This window comes from Teleopsis dalmanni, chromosome 1, assembly GCF_002237135.1.
Source record: "Teleopsis dalmanni isolate 2A chromosome 1, ASM223713v2, whole genome shotgun sequence".
In the NCBI taxonomy this organism is placed as follows: domain Eukaryota; kingdom Metazoa; phylum Arthropoda; class Insecta; order Diptera; family Diopsidae; genus Teleopsis; species Teleopsis dalmanni.
The window spans coordinates 141,925,029-141,948,391 of record NC_051846.1 but is presented as its reverse complement, the minus strand read 5'-3'; the positions used below and the strand labels follow the sequence as shown (position 1 = coordinate 141,948,391).

The 23,363-nt window shown below is 27.8% G+C and overlaps 2 protein-coding genes across 7 annotated transcripts in view; one reads left to right on the top strand and one right to left on the bottom strand.

Moving 5' to 3' along the window:
* Positions 1-80: 80 nt before the first annotated feature.
* LOC119666892 lies at positions 81-1,523 on the top strand. Of its 3 annotated transcripts, none has more exons than XM_038076172.1 (3): positions 81-681; positions 736-961; positions 1,047-1,523. In XM_038076172.1, exons 2-3 carry the CDS (start codon positions 800-802, stop codon positions 1,356-1,358), a joined length of 474 nt encoding a protein of 157 aa, XP_037932100.1. In that variant the 5' UTR covers positions 81-681; positions 736-799; the 3' UTR covers positions 1,359-1,523. The 3 variants fall into 3 exon arrangements, with proteins under 3 accessions (XP_037932100.1, XP_037932108.1, XP_037932116.1); XM_038076180.1 differs by having other exon boundaries at positions 81-666; positions 1,047-1,472; XM_038076188.1 differs by having other exon boundaries at positions 756-961; positions 1,047-1,472.
* Positions 1,524-5,801: 4,278 nt separating this feature from the next.
* Positions 5,802-23,363, bottom strand: part of LOC119669076 (high affinity copper uptake protein 1) — a 36,074-nt gene continuing 18,512 nt past the window's right edge. The window contains exons 1-6 of one of the 4 annotated variants that reach the window (XM_038078839.1): positions 22,651-22,669; positions 12,113-12,208; positions 9,220-9,380; positions 8,906-9,150; positions 8,713-8,742; positions 5,802-6,026 (exon numbers count right to left, since the gene is read on the bottom strand). In XM_038078839.1, the coding sequence (XP_037934767.1) occupies positions 5,825-6,026; positions 8,713-8,742; positions 8,906-9,150; positions 9,220-9,380; positions 12,113-12,149 (675 nt within the window). In that variant the 5' untranslated portion in view covers positions 12,150-12,208; positions 22,651-22,669 and the 3' untranslated portion in view covers positions 5,802-5,824. Of the gene's footprint in view, positions 6,027-8,712; positions 8,743-8,905; positions 9,151-9,219; positions 9,381-12,112; positions 12,209-22,650; positions 22,670-23,363 lie in introns of those variants that run through there. The other 3 variants (XM_038078838.1, XM_038078840.1, XM_038078841.1) reach the window with 3 other exon arrangements.

Genomic DNA, 23,363 nt, shown 5'->3' with positions numbered 1-23,363 from the left:
ATTATTTTTATTATATTTATATATTATATCATTATATTAACATCATACACAAATTCAAGAAAATTAATTAATTATATTTTACAGACATTTGTGAATTTTTGTCCGTTGTTTCTACAAATGTCAAACTGAAAACAATTTTGTGCATTGAGTTTTGTTAAATACATTTATCTGGTAATACTAAATGTAAGTCAAAGAGGGGAAAGCAGCTGACTTTTTGTTCAATTTCGAACACATTTGTTCTGCTTAAAGGCTGTTGTGCTGTATCTTTTTACTCGTTCTAACTAATGGAAGAAACGCATTCTTTTTTAAGTGACAAGATGAAAATAAGGGGAAACGTAAGAATCAATCACATTTTAGTTTCTTGGCGTAAAAGTAGGGGAATTTTTATATCAGCTGATAGAAACAGTGAACAATTGCATTGCATTACTTGTGTTGTTTTTAGGTAATTTGCGTTGTGTGTACTTTGTAGTAAATAAACAATTCTTTACTTTATGATATGATTTATGATTTCTCGGGATCAATCGCCAAGTCTCCAAATTTCGTATTCTGCTAAATTGGCAATCGCTAAATATCGTTAAAAACGACTATAATTTCTCTTAATTTGATTGTTTTTGGCGGTTCGATTTTTACTGTCGCTAAAAGTGAAAATATTATATTTTAAACAAAGTGAGCAATTATTTTGTACGTATATAGTATAATATTCATATTTATTTATTAATTAATGTATTGTGATAGAAATAAACTTGTATTTAAAGTTAAATCCAAAAGCAAGAGAAAAGTCCAGGAGTATAAACATGCAATGGGGCTGACCGGAAATGCGTCCGTGGGCATAAGGGATTTAACCGATCTGGATGAACGGATTATTGCCGTAATGCATCCAGTAGCGGTGCAAGGCATGGTAGATGTCTGCGAGCCAGCAATGCACATTGAAAGTGATATTTCATGTTTTGATGACTTAGAGGTATGTATTGGAGGTGAATGACTTATTATCGCTTTTATTTTTTATAAAGTTTTTAATTATTAATCTAATAAATGTTTAATTTTAGTACCTTGAGGATGGAAAGGAATTGCCAAGCGGTTCAGGTCGATCTGCTTGTGTCAACGACGTGGGTTGTGTGCCTTTAAGAGCTAATCGTCCAGCTAAGCGACGAAATCGAAATCCCTCGTTAGAACAGACCAATCAAAAGTTCGTCGAGTTGCAGGAGAAAATGTTGAAGCTTGAAGAGCGTCGACTTGAGCTGGAGGAAAGAAAACTCAAACAAGGGAAAGAAATTGCAGACGAACGCGTGCAGGCGACTAAAGAGCATACAGATGCTATAAAACTTTTAGCGGATGCGCTTAATAATTTTAATAAATAGATTAAGGCTAATATAAGTTTTTTATGGTGGATAGCCCTACTGGGGGTGATGTGGAAATTTACAGTAATAAAATTGTTTATTTTTAAGGTTTTAAGGCAACAACGAATATAGAATAAAATTAATATTTTATCAAAGAATTTTTTCAATAAACTTGAGATTTACTCCAATTAATTGTTCTGACTTCTTTTGGATCACTGTTTCAGTGTTGGAAAATTTGCCATAGTTGTTGTTGATCCATTTATTAAAAAATAGGCCAAGACAAAACGTATTGTCATCGTAGTCAAAAGAGGCATATTTATTACGATAAAAATATTTAGACAAAAAGCATGTGGTGGACAAATGAATATATTTAATATAGACTAATTAAATTTTTACAAAGAAATGAAATGTCCTTTACACCTAAACTTTCAGATCCTAAAAACACATAAAGTCGAAATGTGATTTTTGTTGTGGACCAGAAAGCAGTCGACACGTTAGTTCATTTCAATTATTTTAGAATAAGTTCTATAATTAAATTTATTTCGAAATTTGAATTTTTAATTTATTATTTTTGCCGTTACTAGTCTTTCTTTTACTCTTGCATCTTTTTCCAGCAAGTACATTTAATCCCTACACAACGTATCAATAGAATATATTGATATAACTATCAACATCTATATTATTACGAGTCAAATTACAAATAAGTTGAGGTCCATTAAATAGGAAATACAATACTTATGGGTAACTTTTAATGGATTACATTTAACATAACTTTGTTATGTATATGTAAAAGTTTTTTAGATTTAAATGCTTATTCTATTGTACTTCAGACTATTATTGTACTTTAATCTCTAGGAGGGAAAAATCAATAAATAATTTTCATCTATTTAAAAAGAATTTATTATTAAATCAAATTTGCTATTAAATGCATTTTAGGACGGGATGTCCTAATTAGTACTACCTAATCTCAGAGTAATCACTAACCGTTTGGGGCGGTACGCAGATCTTAGATCAATCATTGAATAATCACGAAGATTATGAGGAATACTTAAATTAGTCAGTGAGATGGGTGGCACTCTGTAGAAACCCCCCATAGAAACCATCATAGAGTAAAAGTGCCCAAATGCACTAACTCGGAAAGGCTCAACATAACATAACTAATCGAAGCATTAATTTGTATGTAGGTATACAATGGTAGCCTATTGCAGACATTGCCAGTTTTCCTTAACGATAAAGTGACGTATCATTTAACTATTAGTCAAAGAAATTTGTAGATTAGTATCTTAATATCCAATAAATAATTACAGTCAAACTTTCATTACTCGAATTTCTCTATAACTCGAATAAAAATATCGTCACGTGCCAATAGGAATATGAGAAACTACATTCTATAAGTCGAATTTTTGTTTTAAGTATAAATCCATTTTGGTGTTAAGGGAAGTCCCTTGTCCCAGACCAAATGTTTCAATTTCTTATGTTGTTTCTTTGTGGAAATATATGGAATTTGCGTTTTTTCCGCCGAATATGACCTCTAAATTGCAACCGCTTGATCTGGGAGTAATTCAAAATTTAAAGTGTGACTATCGCAACAGAATCGTAAAAGAAGCACTAAAGCGTATAGAAGCAAACAAAAAGCAGGATATTACACTTATGGATTGCATAAATCATGTAGCAAAAGCGTGATATATTGATGTAAGTAGTCAAGCGATAGCGCACTGCTTTAAAAAAGCTGGATTTGGCAAATTTTCTACATGGGACGAACAGGACGACATTCCTTTAGTTTTCCTATAGACGATACTATTGAGCATTATAGATTTGAATTGATACATTCGATTCTACCGAAAGTGATGATGAAAGTTCGGTGAATGAAATTATTCAGCAGTCTTCCAAGAATGAAGTGGAAGACTCATTCAAAATTCTGAATTTTTATTTGCAAATGAATGATACTACAACTAATGATCATTATAAGGCTTTGAATAAATTGGAATTTCTTTTTACTGTAAATAAGAAAAAAAAATTTTAAATTCAAACCCTAATTTCTGAATATTTCGCTTCACTATAACTTCTGTGGTGTATTTGATTTCAAAAAAAATTAATATCGTGAAATGTAATTCTAGTTTCTTAAAAATTTAAAAAAAAAAATTAAATTCTCGAACTCAAAGTCTCCATAAATCGAATCTTTTCTTTGCAAAATGGTACTTCGGAAGTTATGGAGGTTTGACTGACTGTATTTAATATATTAATCGTTAAGCGATACTACAATGTATACATTTTGCGTTATTGTAATTTACAAATACATATGCTTTCTGCTATACACTGAAACTAGTTTAAGTTTAAAGAATCAGGCAAAAGCTAACCAAACCAAGCCAACTATGCTGAGATCTGTATTCTTAAGATAACTGTGGTAGCGTTTGTCGTATCTAAGTTGATTCCTATAAGAGGAACCATAAGCGCAACATTGTTCATGAAGTAAACGAAGAATGTTATGTACAGCTTAGCTATAGTGATCATAGCTGAATCAGTATAAACAGTAAGTTAGGTTTAGTGTACTTAAAATAGTGTAAACAGAAAGCTTTACTTTATGTGTAGTATAAACAAAAACTATGATATTGCGTTTTGTCTTTTATTTGCCCTAATACCAAGTAAGATAAAACTTAATTTGATAAATATGTGGTATAAGTCCACATAACATCTGTATCTAAATTAAAAAAATTATTTAATGTTTGGAGCAACGAATTTGGTTTGCTGTTAATTAATTTCACACAAAATAAACATAAAAATTCGCAAATAATGTATCGGTCAAAAAGTGCCAGAATTGACGACATTTAGATATTGTCTTTATGAAAAAACCATTTGTTTTTGAAAAGTACTTACCTCAAAACTATATTTATATTTTATTTGTTTAATAATTACCAATAAAGTCCAATGGATTCAAAGCAATTTCATAAATTAATTTCTCTAAACTCTACTTCACCAAAAGCAACCATGGAACGTTGGTTTGGTACGTGATCGTATAGGGACTGGACTAATGACGCATCATGCTCTCGTTGCCTAAATGTGACGGTTACTTATGAAGATTAAATAATTTTCAAGCATTGGAAAAGAAAATAGGATTTTGTTATTTTTAAACTACTAAATTATTAAAAGAAAATTTGTTTAGCAGTAAAATTTCAAAATACTTGCTCAAAATGCATACATATGTAATAAATTCCGAATTGAATATGAATTTCTAGAATGTTTAATGCATTTATTTTAAAATAATTTTATACAACAGAAAATTTAACATGCATAATAACATTATAACTATTAAATTCTAACGATTATTTAAAATGTATATAACAAATAAATTTAAAGGGACACATGTCAATATTTTAGCACTTTGTTGCTTTTTACTCTATATATATTTAAAAGTATATATGTATTTTAATATAAATTTATATTTTTACATTGCGTAGCATAGTGGACAAGCTAAGTATATATGTATATGTATATAAATTTTGTATATATTATAAGCTTAATAAAAAAAATTAAAATTACTTTGTATAAAACGTAGTTCTTAATCTAAATTTGGAAAATATAATTATATATAAATTCATTAAAAACTATCTCCTACAAATTAGTAAACGGAAACAATGTCAACTACAATTAAAATATGTAATAATGAAAAATTTCATTTTAAAATCTAAAAGTTAAGCTGAGCAAATCTTAAGAACATGGTGAGGAGAATACTTGCCAATATATTTATAATATATTAACTCATGCTTACACATTACATTTACAGTGGAAAAAATATTTTACAATAATAATAAATGAATAACTATTGCTGAAAAAAAAAATTATTAACAATAATAAATACAAAGATCAGATCACACAATCTTTTTGTATTAAATTTAATTTTGTTAATTTTGTATGTAAACAATTTGTATCTTATATTCAATTTTGTTCTTTTCTTGATGTTATACATGAATTTTGATTATTTCTATTTTACAAAATTCCTAATATATATTTTTTACAAATTCACAGTTTATGTCATAAAAATATCTTAGGCTAAGTCTTAGGACAATTTTAATATTTCGACAATTTGTGCAATTAGCACCAATGCTACCACATCCACTGGTTACACGCGTCTTTGTTGTTGTAGAGGTTATGGCAATGGTATTTGTAATAATTGCATCACCACTTAAACCAAATAGCTCATTGGCCATTATAGAATCACTTTTATCTGCAGCATTATTATAATCATTTTTATCTTCATTATCAACATTATCATTACACCATGTTTCAGGTTGACATTCATTCCTGCTTCCTGCATACAATCTATCACTTTTATTATATACTAAATTACTTTGTTGTTGTGGTTGTTGTTGTTGAGGTTGTTCCTTTAAATTGGTTAAATTTACTTCATGTACTTCATTAATGTTTGTACCCACTTTCAATGGCCACAAACGTTGCATGAAAGTAAAGCGTTGTATACATTTCTTACAACGCTAGTGGCAATGTTCGGTAACGTCGACAATAACTGACTTTTTCCAACAAAAGAAGAAGTAACCAACTCCTGCTCCTAACACCACAGCGATGCAAAGCCAAACGTTATATGTCATAAAAATCAACATGAGCATGAAGGAAACTGTCGTTTGAATTATGTGCAGGAATGTCTGGATCAAATGATTAACAGATAACATTGTCGGACTAAAAATAAATAAATATTATAATTAATTATTATTTTTTTTAAAAATGCTAGATATTTTTTCAAATCTATCCACAATCTTTCAAGCATGCATAACAAATGAAACATTTTTGTATAAAAGTTATTAATTTATATAAATAAACTATATAAATGAAATTATAAATACATTTTTATGTACAAATAAATATCCAAAATCTCAAGCCATTTCACCAAATTTTAGAATAACTAATGTTATTAATACAAATGGATTTATAATAAAATTCAATTAGTAATCCTTAAGTTAATATGACCAAAGAAAAACGTAGTTTTTTAGTTCCTTATTCTCAGTTAACGTTAACTCACAAATAAATAATAATATATGACCAAACTTTTTATATCCAATATAATCATCACTACATTATCACTGTAATTATATATACATATGTCATGTTAATGGCTAATTTAGCTAACTTGACTAAAATAGAATATGGTCAACCAATTTCATTATAATTAATTAATGAAAACTAATTATTTATACAGTTAATGGATTTAAAATATTAAATTTATAACAAGTATTTTTGTGCTAAATAATATTAATTTTGGAAATTGATTTATATTTTAATATAAACCAAAATACATGTTGTCAAAGGAGTTAATAAAAACGTTCATTCATATACATAACAATATCTCAAAATAGATTTATCCGGAAACATAATATTTTGAGAGTATTTTTTAGCAGTTTTTGCTACCCTATAATATTCATTGACACTTACTGATACTTAAGTATTTCTTATTAGAGCATTATATTTCGATATCAGTTTCGAAAGATGTCTGGAACAAACCCATTGTAAATCTAAAACAAGTTATAAATATGATACTATGAACGACATTATAAAGTAATAACTAAAGACGAAATTAAGAACTTAATAAAAGCATTGGCTGTGTTAGATCTTTGGCAGAATTGTTGTAATTATTGAGTTTGGCTACTGCCAATAGTGTACATTACTACTCTCCGCCAAACTGAATATAAGTATATACTGAGCTAGTCTAATTTGTACTTTCGTGATACATACCAATGACTTGAAAAGTATTTTGGCGATTCTGCTCCGCCGAAATATTATTATTTGACAGTGCTTTGCTAAGTTTAACAGTTAACATATATATATTTTATCATTTCGATTGTCGTAAAGTCGAAGTTCAGAGAGATAATTGACATCTAAAAAATATCAGAACGCAGCGCAAACATGATTTTCACGAATCTCATAATGGGTTCTGTGGAACAAAAACAATAGTGTATTTACGGAACCAAATGTTCTTTAAGAATGTTTAAGCAAAATAAACCCGTATTTTTTTCATCAATATGTGATTGTGGAATAAATCTGAGTCCACTGGAAATAAAATTCGAGCAAAACTCGCATATTATATGTGATAGAGGAATATTTTTTTTTCTTTGTGTGGTATGCCAATGAGTTACAAATAATTCTATTAATAAAAGAAATAGAAGGATTTAAACCTTATAATCGTAGTGTGAAAAATTTTCTTCTTCTTTCTTGGCATAACAGTCTTAGGTGGATCAGTGTTTCCTCAACCAATTCTATTATTAAAAATTTAAAGAAGTAAACTTCTTTAATGAGCCTAATTTTTAATGAATTTCAAAAATATTTATAAATTTGTTGAGAATACTGATGGGGTGCATTAAGCAGTTAACAGAATGGTTTTGTATATGTAATGTATATTTTATACAATGTATATTTTATATGTATATTTTGGGCCTCTATTACCACTATAAATGGTAACTCAGCTTTCAAAACTGCCTTGAATGTGAATTAAGAAAGCAAAGTTGCTCACTTAAATATCACGTAAGTTAGTATTGAGACTTAAGTTACGACTGTAAAAACGGTCTTTAGTCAACAAAACAACATTGATTTTACTGATTTTAATAATTGTATATAATAATTTTAAGTACTGCCAATTTTCTCCGATTTTTTTTTTTTAATAATTATTTTTGGTTGAACCTTTGGCTAACCATACAGCTGTTTCGGTTATTGTCAAATACCCATCATGTGGTCTTTGAAATAATTCTTGTATTTAATTATTCGTAAATAATTTTATGAGACTGTAAGTATTAGAGATTGAAATCGTAGGGGCATTATTTATTGCATGATTTTATAATATTCATTCTTGTGTACGGAACATAGTCTCGGAAAGTAATACAGAGAAATTTAATATTTCCATTTAAGACTTAAGTACTTAATATTCGGGCAATTTTAAAAGGCCATGTCATTTTTTTATATATATTATTAGAGTGAAGAATTTACATTTTTTCTATTGATCAACATGAATGTAATTAATGAATATAACTGAAGGAGGGGAATAAATAATTATAGTTCATTACTTCGTTATTTTGTACTAAACATAAACCAAAAATATTTTATTGAAAGATATTTTACTACATTTATACAAAAGATACTTTTTAAAAAATTATATACAAAATAAAAATTAAAGTAACAAGAATTTGTAAAATAGAAAATTTTTAACCAAGTAATACTACGGTAAAGGAAAACGATAGAAGCTAAAATTTCCGAATTATCCAATTAAAAATATTGAAAAAAAAAAAATAAGATCGTGCAAGTGAAGTTAACATCTAAATAGATTTTTTATCTATCTAACTTTAATTAAATAATGTGTCCTTCTAATATTCGTACTTACGGTTGCTTGTGTATGACTTCGCCCACATATCTAAAGGCGTGAAGTGTTGTGACAATAATTGTGGTGAAGAATTGGACAAAAAGCAAAAATATATTATATTAGAATATGATATAAATGGTAATACATAAAATATAAAAAATAATACATGAGAAGAAATACTTAAAGAGGCATATTATAAGACTTTGTAACTTACTGCACTGGCGAGACACTTGACGAAGGTGTAGCACGTTGTGGATCTTCAGCAATCCGTTGTGGTCCTGTTACTGGACGATATTCCAGTAAATTGTAAGTCTTCCAAAAAAGAAATTCACGATAGTATTTAAGTCCTTCGTAAAGTATAGCTACCAAAAAGATGAAAAAACATGAGCCCAGTAAGCCACCAACACTATTTATATTCCAAAAAGAAAATAGTATCGTTTCGTTACATCCAAAATGAAACTAAAATAAAAATGTTCAATTTTAATAACAAATTTATTAATAGTATATAATTGATTTTATTCAACATACCGACATGGACATCATTTGATGTATCATACCGCCTTCTTCCGTATGCATATGACTCCTAGATTCAACATCTTGCGCTTGTATTGGATCGATGGTAGTCGCTCCCATATTAGCTCCATGGTCATGATTCATATTGACATCTACGTGGTTCATTAAATGATGAGCTTTACGGATTTTATTCAATGGAATTTTATAATGACACACAACAAATGTTTATACACGTAGCAAGCAATTAAAAGTAAATCATGCAATTAAATTCAAAAAAAAAAAAATACAACAAATAAAATCAAAAAAAATAATACAAATGTTTCCAAAAATATTTATTAATAAACTTATGGAACAATCGGTTTAAAATATTAGATCTATTAATACCTTTTTACAGACAGTTAAACACAATTATAGTATAGTAAAAGTGCTCTTCAGTGTAACAGAAGCAGAAAATTTGAATATTCTAAATGGACGATTATTTTCAAATTCGAAAAAGTCTTATAAAACAAGTTAAATCTTTTATAAAAGTATAAAAAGCAATAGACAATAAATTTTGGTGGTCCAAAGTAAGTTCTCTAACACATAAAATATAAAAAATCGATTTATCCATAAAATTAAAAAATCAACAATCAAATTTATATTCCAAAAAAAATAAATATTTTGGAATAGATCCATAAAATAATAAAATAAAATAACAGAAGTATGTTTCTATATATTGACATAAAATAACCATTAATCACAACTATTACACGATTTATCTTAACATCATCTATTAGTAGTAATATCTGAATAATTGTTAACACATTTATAATTATTTGTGACTTATTAAAAATAACAATACCCTTTAAACAAAATTATTGAATACTTATGAAGGACTTTTAATGAAATACCTAAATTTAAATTGATAATGTTAATTATATTATAAATTTACTTAGACTCTTAAATAATTAACAGGGTTCTACACTTCCAAGTCAAGTAGGCCGTTACAAAATTCTAGTTAATAATTAGTTAATCTACTCAGAAATTATATATGTTAGGAACATATTTCCTAGCTTTTCTCATATGATTATATCAAAACCTTGAGTTTATAGAGAAACTAGATGCTTTTAGTATAACTGATTAGTAGTAACTGTTCAGGCATCAAATTTAATGAATATATAATAACTTGTAAAACTATAAAAAAATATAGATTGTATAAAACCCTTTGAAAAATGATCTCTTCGTTGTTGTCTTCAAAACTACTAAAACTAGTTTGTGTCCAAGGACCCAGAAAAGGACAACAAAATCGTTAAAAAACCTTTTGTATTCATCTTTACTTATTTCGAATTGTTATAATTTATTATTCATATATATATAATTTATTGATGTTTTCTTATGAAAACTAATAAAGAACATAAGATTATATAGATCTATTAAAATCTAAACCGCTATACCACTGAATTAAGCATCACATATATTAATAATTTTTGAAATGTGTTTGAGATTTTGCTTTACATCACTTTTGAAATGCTTCTTTCCTGTGTTTAGTCCCTCTGATAATAATGTCAAGAAATATCGAATTTTATGCCAAAAACTTACGAAAATTTTCATTGTAACTGATTGCCCTCGTAAAATGTCACACTATGTCACCCTCTAACCCTCTAAAATATCATAGTATTTTTCATTTAAGACCGCATATTTAAGTCTGACTCCTCAGTTTACACTACTTATAAAACAAACTATTCATAATATAGAACTCTTCATATTAAATCTACACTATCGACTCGTATTGTAACTGTGTACTAAGATCCAAATATGATATAATATGATATATATATAAAGCAGTTTACAAAAAGGCTAATATTTCTGCTCTTGCAAAAATCGCTTAGGGACTTATACATATATAACTTATACTTATATGACATATATATAAGTCATAACTTATATATGTTAAAAGCAGGGGTGCACAACTTATTATTTTCTTTAAAAAACTTGAGTTGTATTTTGTAGTCGGATCATAACAAAGTAATGGGTTTCCTCAAAAATCAATGTTCTAAATTTCATTAGTTTAAACTCAAAAACGAAAAAACTAGTTTTCGTTGAAACATAGAGTGGGATATCGATAGCTAACATATATTTTCCTCTTCTAGCGAAACTATGGTATACAATATATAATTTATAGAGTTTCGAATATTATTTTTACTGTGTTAGAAATATGTATACATATACATTTTTGTCTGCCCTAATAAGACGTTGCGTATATACCTATTAGCAATATGACAAGCAAGGTTTAGATTCAAATTCCACTAAAAACTGCTTTAAACACACGCTTTAAAAAAAATGCGCAGTTGCTATGTCTCAGGAATAACATTTCAAGTCTACTTTAACGTCTTCTAAAAATTCTACACATACATTTAACGGTATCTGGTACAGACCAATAGATCTATGTGTGGCTTACAGTTTGTTAGTTGTACTTGATCTACTCTAATATACTGCTTTAATTAATTTATACATTAATTATGACTCGGGAAGAACGGGCTTTTTCTAATTTGATTATAGTTTTCTGTTACCATTTTCCAAAATACGTCCAAAATCGTTTTATACCTTTTTTCTTAATTAACTAGACATATGGTCACACTTAGTACAGTGCAGTTAGATCTTTTACATGATGATTAGTTCTCAAAAGTTAAAATATAATCTAATTAAAATCTAATACTTATGTTCTCAATCAATATTTTAAAGTAAGAAAAAAATTTAATCTCATGAAAAAATGATGATATAAGTTTATTTCTACGTAGTTAAGCTTACGAAATTTATACATTAATTTAAAGGAATTATAAAGTGAATTAATGTGAATGGAATTAAAAATTTTATATATTAACAACGAAATTAAATTATGTAGATTCTATGTGAACTTGAATTTACATACCATGATTGTTATGTATACTGTGTTGGGAATGATCCATCGTAAATCTTTTCTACGTCCACGATTCAAAGGAATTTTCGTTTAAGTATTTAAAATAATCTGCAATTAAAAAGAAAATGTAACTAATTAGTTGAAAAATATCTGTAAAAATGTAAAATTATTCTGCATTTATACCATTTGAATATTTCATAACCATTCATGTTAATATCTAAACAAAGCGAATAATATATAAAAATTATTATTCTATAATAATTAAATATGCTTTCTCTGGATAATGAGCACAGTCAGTGGGTGCACAAGATTTAACCTCATGACATCACAACTGTTATAGAAGAGTTTTATGTTAAGCTTATTATAAAGAGCATCTAAACAAATTAATTAAACCAAAATGACTATATAACTTGGAAGTAATGTCACATATCACACGTCAGTTTTTATTTTTTTTTTTTTTGACATATTGTTAATGTCTTTACGAACAGAATAGTATTGAAATTTAACAATTAAAAATAAAAATATAATTAATTAATTAATTAATTCAATTATTCTACAGCTGGCTTATGATTTCGTTCTAATATAAACACAGCAAGCAAAATTGTTAATAAAAACTTTCACAGCAAAAGTAACAAAACTCCAGAAAAATATGCGAACATAAAAAGTCGTACTTGGCTTTGGATCAGTTGGTTAAGTTGCGCTGATTCTGAGCTTCACATTTGGCAGGACCCGAGTTCGATTCCTGGTACTTGCAGTCTCAAAAATAATTAATTACGAATAATTAAATACAAGAATTATTTTCAAGACCACTGATGATGGGTATTTGGCAATACTCGGAACAGCTGTATGGTCAGCCAAAAATTCAATTAATTAAATTAATATAAAAAATAAAATAAAATATTTGTTGTAGTTCACTAATTTTCGAAAAAACCTCTTTATGAAATATGTCTTTATTGAATCGCTTCTATTTGAAGCCTAATAATAAGTTTTAGAATCTTTAAAAAACTAATAGCATTACATTAAAAATTATTTTATATATATACATACCACAATGAATTATGAAATGAATTGAAAATTATTGTAAGGGGTTAAACACACTTAAGTGTGAATTAAACACACTTAAGTGTGAATTTAACACACTTAAGTGTGAATTAAACACACTTAAGTGTACTGAAATATTTAACCCAGATGTTGAAAACTAAACTGAACTTAATATAACCTTTTACAGAGTAGAATTTTTCACTACAAAGCACACTTCTAAGTTGTCCAGGAAATCAGAAATGTGCCTATGCATATATTACAGCAACAATTACAATAACACAATGACAGTCTCAGCAGAATAGAATAAGAAAAAAATAAAAGTCAAAAGAAAAATAAAACTGCCATTGAAATTATAATTATACCAAATAAAAAGAAAATCATTTTTTGTGAAAAACTTTCTATAAAACCTCTTTATTATTAAAGACTCGGAAAAAATAATTTTATCACTGAAACTACATTTTAAAATTTTAACCACTTAATTTAAGAACTAATAAGATACATATCTACCTCTTATTATATAGTTAAAAATTTGATTTAATTTATGTTTTTTATTTTGAGTAGGCCTCAAATCAGTATTTAGGGTAATTCAATCATGCAAAAATGACATTTGCATATTGAATAAATTATGTTACATTCTTTATATCATTAGTAAATAAATGTAGTCAAAATTATACCAGGGCAATTGCACATTTCATTTAAGGCATTTCAAATTAGTTTTTTAAATTTACTAATTTGACATTTTACACACACTTTTGTGTATTTCAATTAGAATTTAATCAACTAAATTAAACAATTATATCGAATTTACTACAGAATATATATGTTTCAACAATTTCATCGAATTGCATTATCACATCATATATTATAATTTATCAAATTATATTTTTTTCTACAAAATTTTTAAAAAAAATATTTTTCTCTTGTTTATTTTTTCTTCCCCTTCCCTTCCCCTTGGTTATGGACAAACTTTTACTCCCTTATGTGGGCGAGATTAATTTCGTTGTAATCGTCTAATCCTAATTGAAGTTTTCTTCCTTTTGTTTTATTTCGGAGTTGGTTATGGAAAAACCTTTACTCCCTTATGTGATAAATGCAATCCATCCGTATCGATACTTTCAGTTACCATCCTAACGCTAGTAGTCCGAAAACTATTTATTATCGGCAAGCTCTATATGCCCTAGATAGAGGTTATGGCTCCCACCACGATCTTAATCGTCCTAATTTTCCAAAAACAGAATCGTCCTTGTTTAAACAAATCTCATCTTTATATATAGGGTGTATTTTTAGCTACACGGGAACTATCGATATCGATAACTATGGTTTGAAAGTTGAGATTGTAAAACTTTGTTGACATTTCTGTTCAGTAATATTTAGCAATTCATCATGAATCGTTTAACTCTAAAACAACGCTTCCAAATTATAGAAATTTACTTTGAAAAAAATAAATCTGTTCGTGAAATATATAGAGTGCATAGTGCTTACTGATGAAGCCCATTTCATCACTACATCAGTAAGCAAAATTGCAGTATATGGAGCGAAGTTAATCCTGAAGTCGTTAACGAATCATCATTACATTCATTAAATTGACTATTTGGTGGAGTTCACACGATTGCTGCATCATCGGTTCTTATTTCTTTCAAAATGAGAAAAAAGCTGCCGCTACGCTGAATGACAAGCGCTATCAAGCTATGCTGATTGAAAATTTGTTTTTAAATATCAATTAGTTAAACATAGACGACAAGATGGCCCAACTTGCCATACAGCGCGCTTAAGAATCGATTAATTGCGAAATGAATTGGTATCAACTTTATTTCCAGAAGTGGTCTCGATATATGACCAGATGACTCGGTAATATGGAGTTCGCAAGAAATGGATCAGGAATACTGATACTGATACTGATTCTCCATTAAATTAAATCACCTTAAGTAGATTTATTGAGAACTCAACAGTTTAACATTTAATTTAAGCAACATTTTGGATGCAGACACAATTCGACATTAATAGATAAACTCGCCTCAAAAATTAATCAGGAAAACAAATCAAAGAAGTTAAGCAGAGTATCATGTCGGTTTCCAGAGCAATCGCTCTGGCGCAGTACAAAATCTATGTCAATTTATTACTCATATCTGCAATAAAAGAAAAACTGAATTGACTTTAATTCCTTACTTTTTAAAATTGGAGTCTATTTACGAAAAATAATTATACAGGGTTAGCAAGAGTTCCTTCCGATAAAAAAATTATCAACTTTTTGTATATTTTATTTATTTCACACCGAAAGAAGATTGGGTTTTATTTTTAGAATAACGGTCAACGACCACACTCAACGTGATTAAAAGGTACATTTTGTGATATAATGACCAAGAGCTATGAGAGAACTTCGGAGATGTGGGACGTTCGAAGAGGTACAAAAAATTTTGACAAAAAAATATCTGCATCTATAAAATACCAGTAAATACCAGTAAAGTATTCAATATTTCATGTCAATATTTCATCGGAATACTAAACTCCTATTATAATTTGCTCTGAGAATGAGTAATAATATTTAAATGATTTAATGATGACAAACTAGACGAACTCCAGTTTAAATAGGTTTGTAAACAAGTTAAACTACATTTTTTTAGCGCTCATAAACACCCACGTTCACCAATAATCATTATTGTTTTTTATGGCAGAAATTCAAATGTAATTTATGCATCATATGTCTGTATGATGAATGCAGATCCGGCCTCATGTTTGACTTCCTGTTAGATCTGGCCTTTATACAACCAGATCAGATCCTGGGAAATCATTAACAGCGACCGCGTAAATACTGCAAGGCTTGTCTAGCCACTGGCGCATAAGAATCTACACACTTCTTTTACCGCTCATTGTAGAAGTTGTGGAAGCTTGCATAAGAAAGAAATAATCAAGCATAACCTTTATAACTGGTCAGCTTTGGTTTCCAGAAAAAAAGATTTTTAAAGAAGTATCTATTTGTCTGCTCATTGGTAAACACATACAAATAAGATCTATTGAAATTATTTAAATTCAAAGGTAATCTAATCTGATTTCTATAGAAATGGTTGTAAAACGACAAATAATCGCTAATCGTGGAAAATAAAAGGATGTGAAGTGACCTGCTACTGCAAGCAACCAACCAAAGAAGATGTATTCTTAACCTTACAAAATTCACTAAAAATAGCATAGCATAGACTCGATTGTTGAATATTATATATCCTAATATTATATATAAGATGCGATGTTAATTTGCACTTAATAAACAAATATACAGGTCGTTTAAAAGTTATTGCAGATATAATTTGAGAAGAAACTTTCACACACCCTGTAATACTTATAGTTATCGCGGTCGGCAGAGTAAAATCTTAAAGTTGTTCATATAGACAGACATAAATAATCACTACTGTGACTTTCAAATTAAAATTGTTGAAAAAACGGTTTGATGAAATTTTACTTTAGAAGTTTTTTTATTATAAAAACAGAAACTTTTATAAATAAAAATATTTTCTCTAAAGCAAACGTATTTTTACGTGGCCAGCCATTAATTCTTCTAACTCATTCATAAAAATCATTTCAACTGAAACGATTTTTTTTTATTTTTTCCTGCAAAAAAGAAGCAATAATAAAATTAAACGACTTTGTTGATTAAAATATCTTTTTATATGAAATTGAGCCAATTTAAAATACTTTAAATAAATCATGAAAAAATTACACAGTTTGCTTTAATAAAATTAATAAATAAAATAAAATTGCAGACGAACTCCATATCTTTTAAATAGAAGAAACTTTAAAATCGGGTGACTGAAATATTTAATATTAAAAAATATTAATATAAGAAATATATACATATGTTATATGAACTAATAAACAATTGCTCTACATAATTTACTTAAGTAATTTAGTTATGAAATACAATTTCAATGAAACACAATTTAAAAAATTAATAACGAAGTAAACGCCTTTACTTCATTCCCGCATAAGGTCAGTGCTCCAGTTAGTTTATATTTATATATTAAAAACCTATTCATGAACAGTCACAGTAAAATTGTTATTTAATTAAACAACTAATTAATGTTATATGAGTTAAATTATTCAGATTTCAATTTCAATATATTTGAAAAATTTTATAAATGCACATTTTTTTGGAGAAATTTTCTTGACACACTCTCAGAGGATTTTGTACATGGGATAAAATTGTTGTATCTATTAAACCGAAGAATCACCTCCCACATTTATATCGCTTTAATGCAGTGCACAAAAAATTGAGCTCTCAAATCATTTTTATAAATCGACGCTTGTTACAATCCACAATCAAGTTTTAAATCATACAGCAACTTTATTATATCTGGTAGTTAACATATACCTGTATTTCAAAACATTCTATTCTAAATAGAATATGTATATCGTACCTTATCAGCATATTTAAAAATATATGACGAAGTAGTGGGTTAGGGTAGGTTATACCTGTAATTCCTTGGCGATCCACTTAGGACTATTGACCCATTTTGTTGCTGTTTAGTGTCAGGTTTTGTAATTGCTCATGATCCTCAAGAGGGGGGCCTCCTAAACTGTTGAATATGGCGAAGTAGAAAGTTCATTATAAACTGAATCACTTATATAAGAGAATAAACGTATTTAAGGTGACTAACTTACTTATGTCAAGATAGTGTTTGAAAGGAAATTACTCAGAAAATTTTTTGGTCCGTGAAAGAAAACGGAATGTATCGCATAAGATACAACCACGAGCTAGAACGGTTAGCTGAAGGTGATACAATCAAAGAATTTATGAAAAAGCAGCGATTAAGATGGGTTGGACATGTAATAAGAATGCTAGATATGAGAGTACCGCTTAAGATTTATAAGAACGAAGTACGAACGAGTAGAAAAAGAGGGCAACCAAGAAAGCAAAAAACAGAGAAGAATGGGAGACTGTTGTTAAACTGTATAGTCACGGATGATGATGAACTTACTTATATTAAGTAAATCAAGTTGAGGATTCTTGATTTTTAAGTTAATATTTTTATGAACATTATATATTGAGAACGGTTACATTTTTGTTAAATGTTAAATTCATACTTCATTAAATATATGGTCTTGCGTTAACGCCACTTATACGAAACTTTAGTTCTCAAGTTTTTAACTAAGGTATCAAATAATTTATTTTCCGTAACATAATGAAAATAGTTCCAAATGTATAATGCATTTTTCTTATGGATCTATAGTGACACCAACCTTATGACGGATTAAGCTGCAGTAAACGTTTTCAACATAGTTTTTTGAACAAATATGTACAGAGTTCTTTTCACGTCTTTGGGAAATCATAGCTAAACTTAAGTACAATCGCGGAACTTTAGTGGAAAGTACTTAAATACAGCATTTAGAAGAACGTTTAGAGCACAGGCGTGCTAGGCAGCCAGTTCTATTGTTAGTGAACAGTTAAGGTGGAATATTTCGTATAACTTTGCAAGAGATAAGTTTCTATTTAACCATAAAAAAGTTAATATTTCATCTTACAGTGAAAAATTTAATATTGCATCGTGAAAAAGATATAATGGTAGAAAAAAATATTATATCTAACAGTGAATGTGACAGTACTTCTTCATTCAGGTCGCTTCAGTGTCAAGTCGCATTCGCGACAGATCTAAAAATTTCATTTGAGTAGTGAGTTTCGCTATATCTCCTCTTACTTGCGGTTCTAAAAAGTTGGCGAAGTTTATATTGCAATTTCGATCAGTATAAAAGAAATATATTCATTTTTCTTTTTAGTTTTATATAGTGTATATATATTAATAACTAATGTTATAGATAAAATATTAAAGTAAATGTTATCTGCTTTATTTGGCACTAATTTTGACAGTTACCTTTCACTTTTAAAACCAAAAGTTAATTAATTTAATGTACATTGTTTAAATTTACTTTCATTTCTTTATAAAATTACAATCACCTCATGCAGATACTTTAATTGTAAAACTATTAAGGCGTGCCACACATTTTTTAAAATATATCGACCTACATATGTATGTGTTGGGATTGAAGTAATGAGGCTATATGGACTATTTTTAAAGAAGCAGAAATGGAACGACATAATACATTGTTTAATACAATTTTTACTACACTCAAAATATTTGATTATATTATCATGATATTATGCGGTACTGTCATCAGCCTCAAGAACAACTTGGGTCGTAAGATGCAGTAATGATGGATTGTGTCCTGCATGTAGTTGTGAAATGATGAGAAAAGTTTTCAAAATATGTACTTTATTTGTTTAAAAATTTCAAAAAAGTTAATAACTTAATCCATGTAAATAATCGATTAAAAAAAAAATTTTACTTTAAATATTAATCGTTATACTTTAACTCAATATCTAGCAGAAACAATCTTCACAAATTTTATATAAAACATTATACAGTAAAAGCTCTGTTAAGCAGACACTCACGAATGGAACCAGTCAGCAATTCTGTCCGGTTAAGAGAACTATCCAGTTTTGACCGATTATCTAATATTGGCACAAAATTTATAATTTATAAGAACTTTGTTATAGAACTCTAATATTCAGTTAGCTGTTCTATCTGGTTAAGAGAACTATCCGTTTGATAAAACATCTCCCCTACTGTTAGGAGTATGTTTAATATAGCTTCAATTTTAACAAATTTAGTAAAGCTAATGTCTATCTATTGATATCAAATTATGTACTTTGTTACTGACCTTTCAAATTCAACGCCTTTAATAATACTTGTTTGTTATAGTTTGTTATGAAAAGAATAGTTTTTGATTATTTGTAGTTTATAATCAAATTTATGAATATATTATATCTTTACAATAATATAAAAATTCTGCTTTCGAACCTTTAGTTTAGATAAAACCTTTAAGCCTTCAATCCTTCAAACCTTTAAATTGAACAAACAAATATGGGTATTAACAGATTAATTCGCAACGTTTCGTTATCAGAAATAAACGGACTATAAAAGATATAAAAAAATTTCTTAAAACTCGAATTATAAATGCTATTTAAATATCATTATTTGAGCATTTAAGGACGTGTGAGTTTACAAAAACACACACAATAGCACGCATTAATGGAATTTTTGTCTACTGCAGCCCAAACACAAAGATACGTGTATAGATAAAAATAAATGCTAATGGGTTGCGAAATACTTTAAGGACAAAAAATTCTATAAATTCCATTATTGAATGGAAGACAAAGGAAACTGGGTGCATTATTGATGAAATCAACATTTACTTCATTTTCTTTTGTCAGAAGTTATTTCAAAAAAATATATAGCGTATTTGAAGAATTTAATAACCAACAACTCAAGTCTGACATACTTTCACGTAAAAACTAGAATTTGATAAAAGTCACATAAAAGAAATTTATATTTAAAAAATAAGAATAAGTTATGCATCTTTGAGTAACTAAATTCTGGTGGTAAAATACGAAGGCAATATAAGAATTTCTAAATTACCGACATGACAAATAATAGATCATTAATAGTTAACAGCTTAACAGTATAGGAGATTAAAGCGGAAATTAAATGCTTAAACGAAAAGGACGACTATATGAGTGAGTATTTGATAAAAAAAATACACTCTATAATTGTAAAAGAGATCTATAATTAAAATATTTTAATTACAAGTGCGAAACTAATTTTTCAATGAATTTAATCACTACATCGAATAATATGCTTCCAAATAAATACTTTCTTTTATATACTACATTTTGCTTTAATAATATAATTTAAGTCCAATGCAATATTAAAATATAATTAAATTATAATGAACACATCCTGTTTAAGTTGAGAAGTGGGATAAGATAAATTATATTAATATCAATTCAATATAGAAATGTAATCGCTAAGACGAATATAATTTGCTTATAAGCCGTTAAGTTATTGTGTTCAATTTATTCGTTTCAGATCTTTTACACATTCGTTAAGCGATTTTTTAAAGTACAAGCATTCACTCAATCGATATGTATTTGTTTAGTTTTTTTCTGAGAATTAGCATAAAACTTGTATTTCTGAATTAAGTTATTAATTTTCTTGTTGTGTTCAATTTATTCGTTTCAGATCTTTTACACACTCGTTGGCCGACTTTTTAAAGTACAGGCATTCACTCAATCGATATGTATTCGTTTAGTTTTTTTTCTAAGAATTAGCATAAAACTTGTATTTCTAAATAACGAATTTTCTTGTAGTAGTTAGCACCGTCAAATAACAAATGGTCCAAAACTCTAAATCTGGCATTAATAGTTCATAAAAATTACATACGGGACTAATAAACTAATGAGCTGTTTCCAAAGACTACTGATAATCGGTATGTGGCAATACTCGAAAAACAGCTGTGTGGCCAGACAAATAAGTCAATTAATAACCAATTAATTAATGAGATATTTCTAATGACCATTAATGATAAATTTTTGGCAATACTCAAAACAGCTGCATGATTAGAAAGCTGAATATGCAAAAGTCGTGTTTGTAGCGATAGTTAATTTTATAATTTCGCATATTAAAGGTAATATTTGCAACAATGAGTAACTGTCTTATGAATAATTATTAATTAATAATTATTTATAATTACCACATTTGTAATTTCGATTGCGACGGTCTATGAGCAATCGACTTTTATAATTTATAATTTATCGACTTGATTTGTCTATTATTCGAAAGTATCTAAGATTCACTCAGTTTTAAACTGTTACTATTTAAGACTTATATTTGATGAGAATGATTAATAATTATAGTGAAGATTTTAACGTTCTTTAATAAAATTCTAATTAGTATTTAAAATTACTTTCTATAATTAGTTAATAATAACGAATAATAATAACTAGAGTTTTTATTTTATTTCAGTATAATTTAGTGCAAATAGATTTATTTTATTAATGACCTTCATGATTCAGTACAAATGGTCATATAAATAAGTAAATTCTTATTTTGGGTGAACACTGCAGCTTATTGAAAATGGACAACAATTTGCACAGCTCAAGGCTATTAGTAGTTGATAGTTCTAGTAGCGCTAGAGTCTTTATCTTGGAACTATTTATCCAAATCGAAGACCAATTTATACCAACAACATCAGCACTTGATCGTGAGCACTCTTATTTTTTTGTTGAATTTAAAAGTTTTAATACTCTACATATTATAAAGAGTATTATATTAATTTTTTATTAGTTTTCACAGACCAGTATTTTATACTTTTTTTAAAAATATTTTCTTGAGAAATGTTAATTTTATTCGCAATAAAATAATGACTAAAACAACATACGTAGTGGTTTACCGTCTTCTATTTTTTTTTTAAGAGAAATAATAAATATTTAATTCAATATCAAAAAACAGTTTTTAGATAGCTCAAATTTCACTTGAATGAAGTTACACAGTTTAATTATAAACAAAACTTATGAAAGAAAACATCTGTTGAACACATTAAAGTTTTAATAATTTGTGTATCTGTGCCATGATATGCAATATGTCATCTGTTTTCTTAACAAATTGAAATTTTTTCACACTTACACGAGCTTTAGTTTAAAAATAATTATTATTTAAGAAATTATTCCCTTTTTTGACTGACTAACTTTTAAATTTAGGTAGCGACGTCTAAGCAACGCAACCGAACTAGATCGAATATTTCAAAACCCAAAACTTCGAGTGACTACAAACGAATAAAACCCAAAGAAACAGATAATTTACAAGCAACAATCGCATTTATTAAAAGTGAATGCTTAAATGTTAAATGTTAGACAGAAATTAAAAACAAAAATTGCTACAGTTTCTGTGGTTTACCGCAATTTCTTCAACTTGAAAATACGAGTACAAAACGATATAAAAATATTTCTGCCATAGATATTTCTGATATCTAACTATTTTATGAATATGTAACGTCGATACCTACGAGTATGTGTGCTTTCTTAAACAATACCAATTTGACGTCTGTCGGTCGAATAGTAGAAGTAAATATATAGTTTGTATCTACAAAGTAAAAGGTAAAGATTTCAAGCATATGGAAAAGGAAAAAATTATTAACGGTATGCCGAACACAATGTATATTCAAATAAATAAAAGATACAGAAACACAACGAATGAGAAATAAAAAATTAAATAAGATTTGTATATAAAACCATGAGATATAAAATACTTTTTTACAACAACCTGAAGTCACATTAAAATAAATCGCTGAAAATATTAAACAAAGTTCACACAAAGTAATTTTTTATAAGATAAAATTT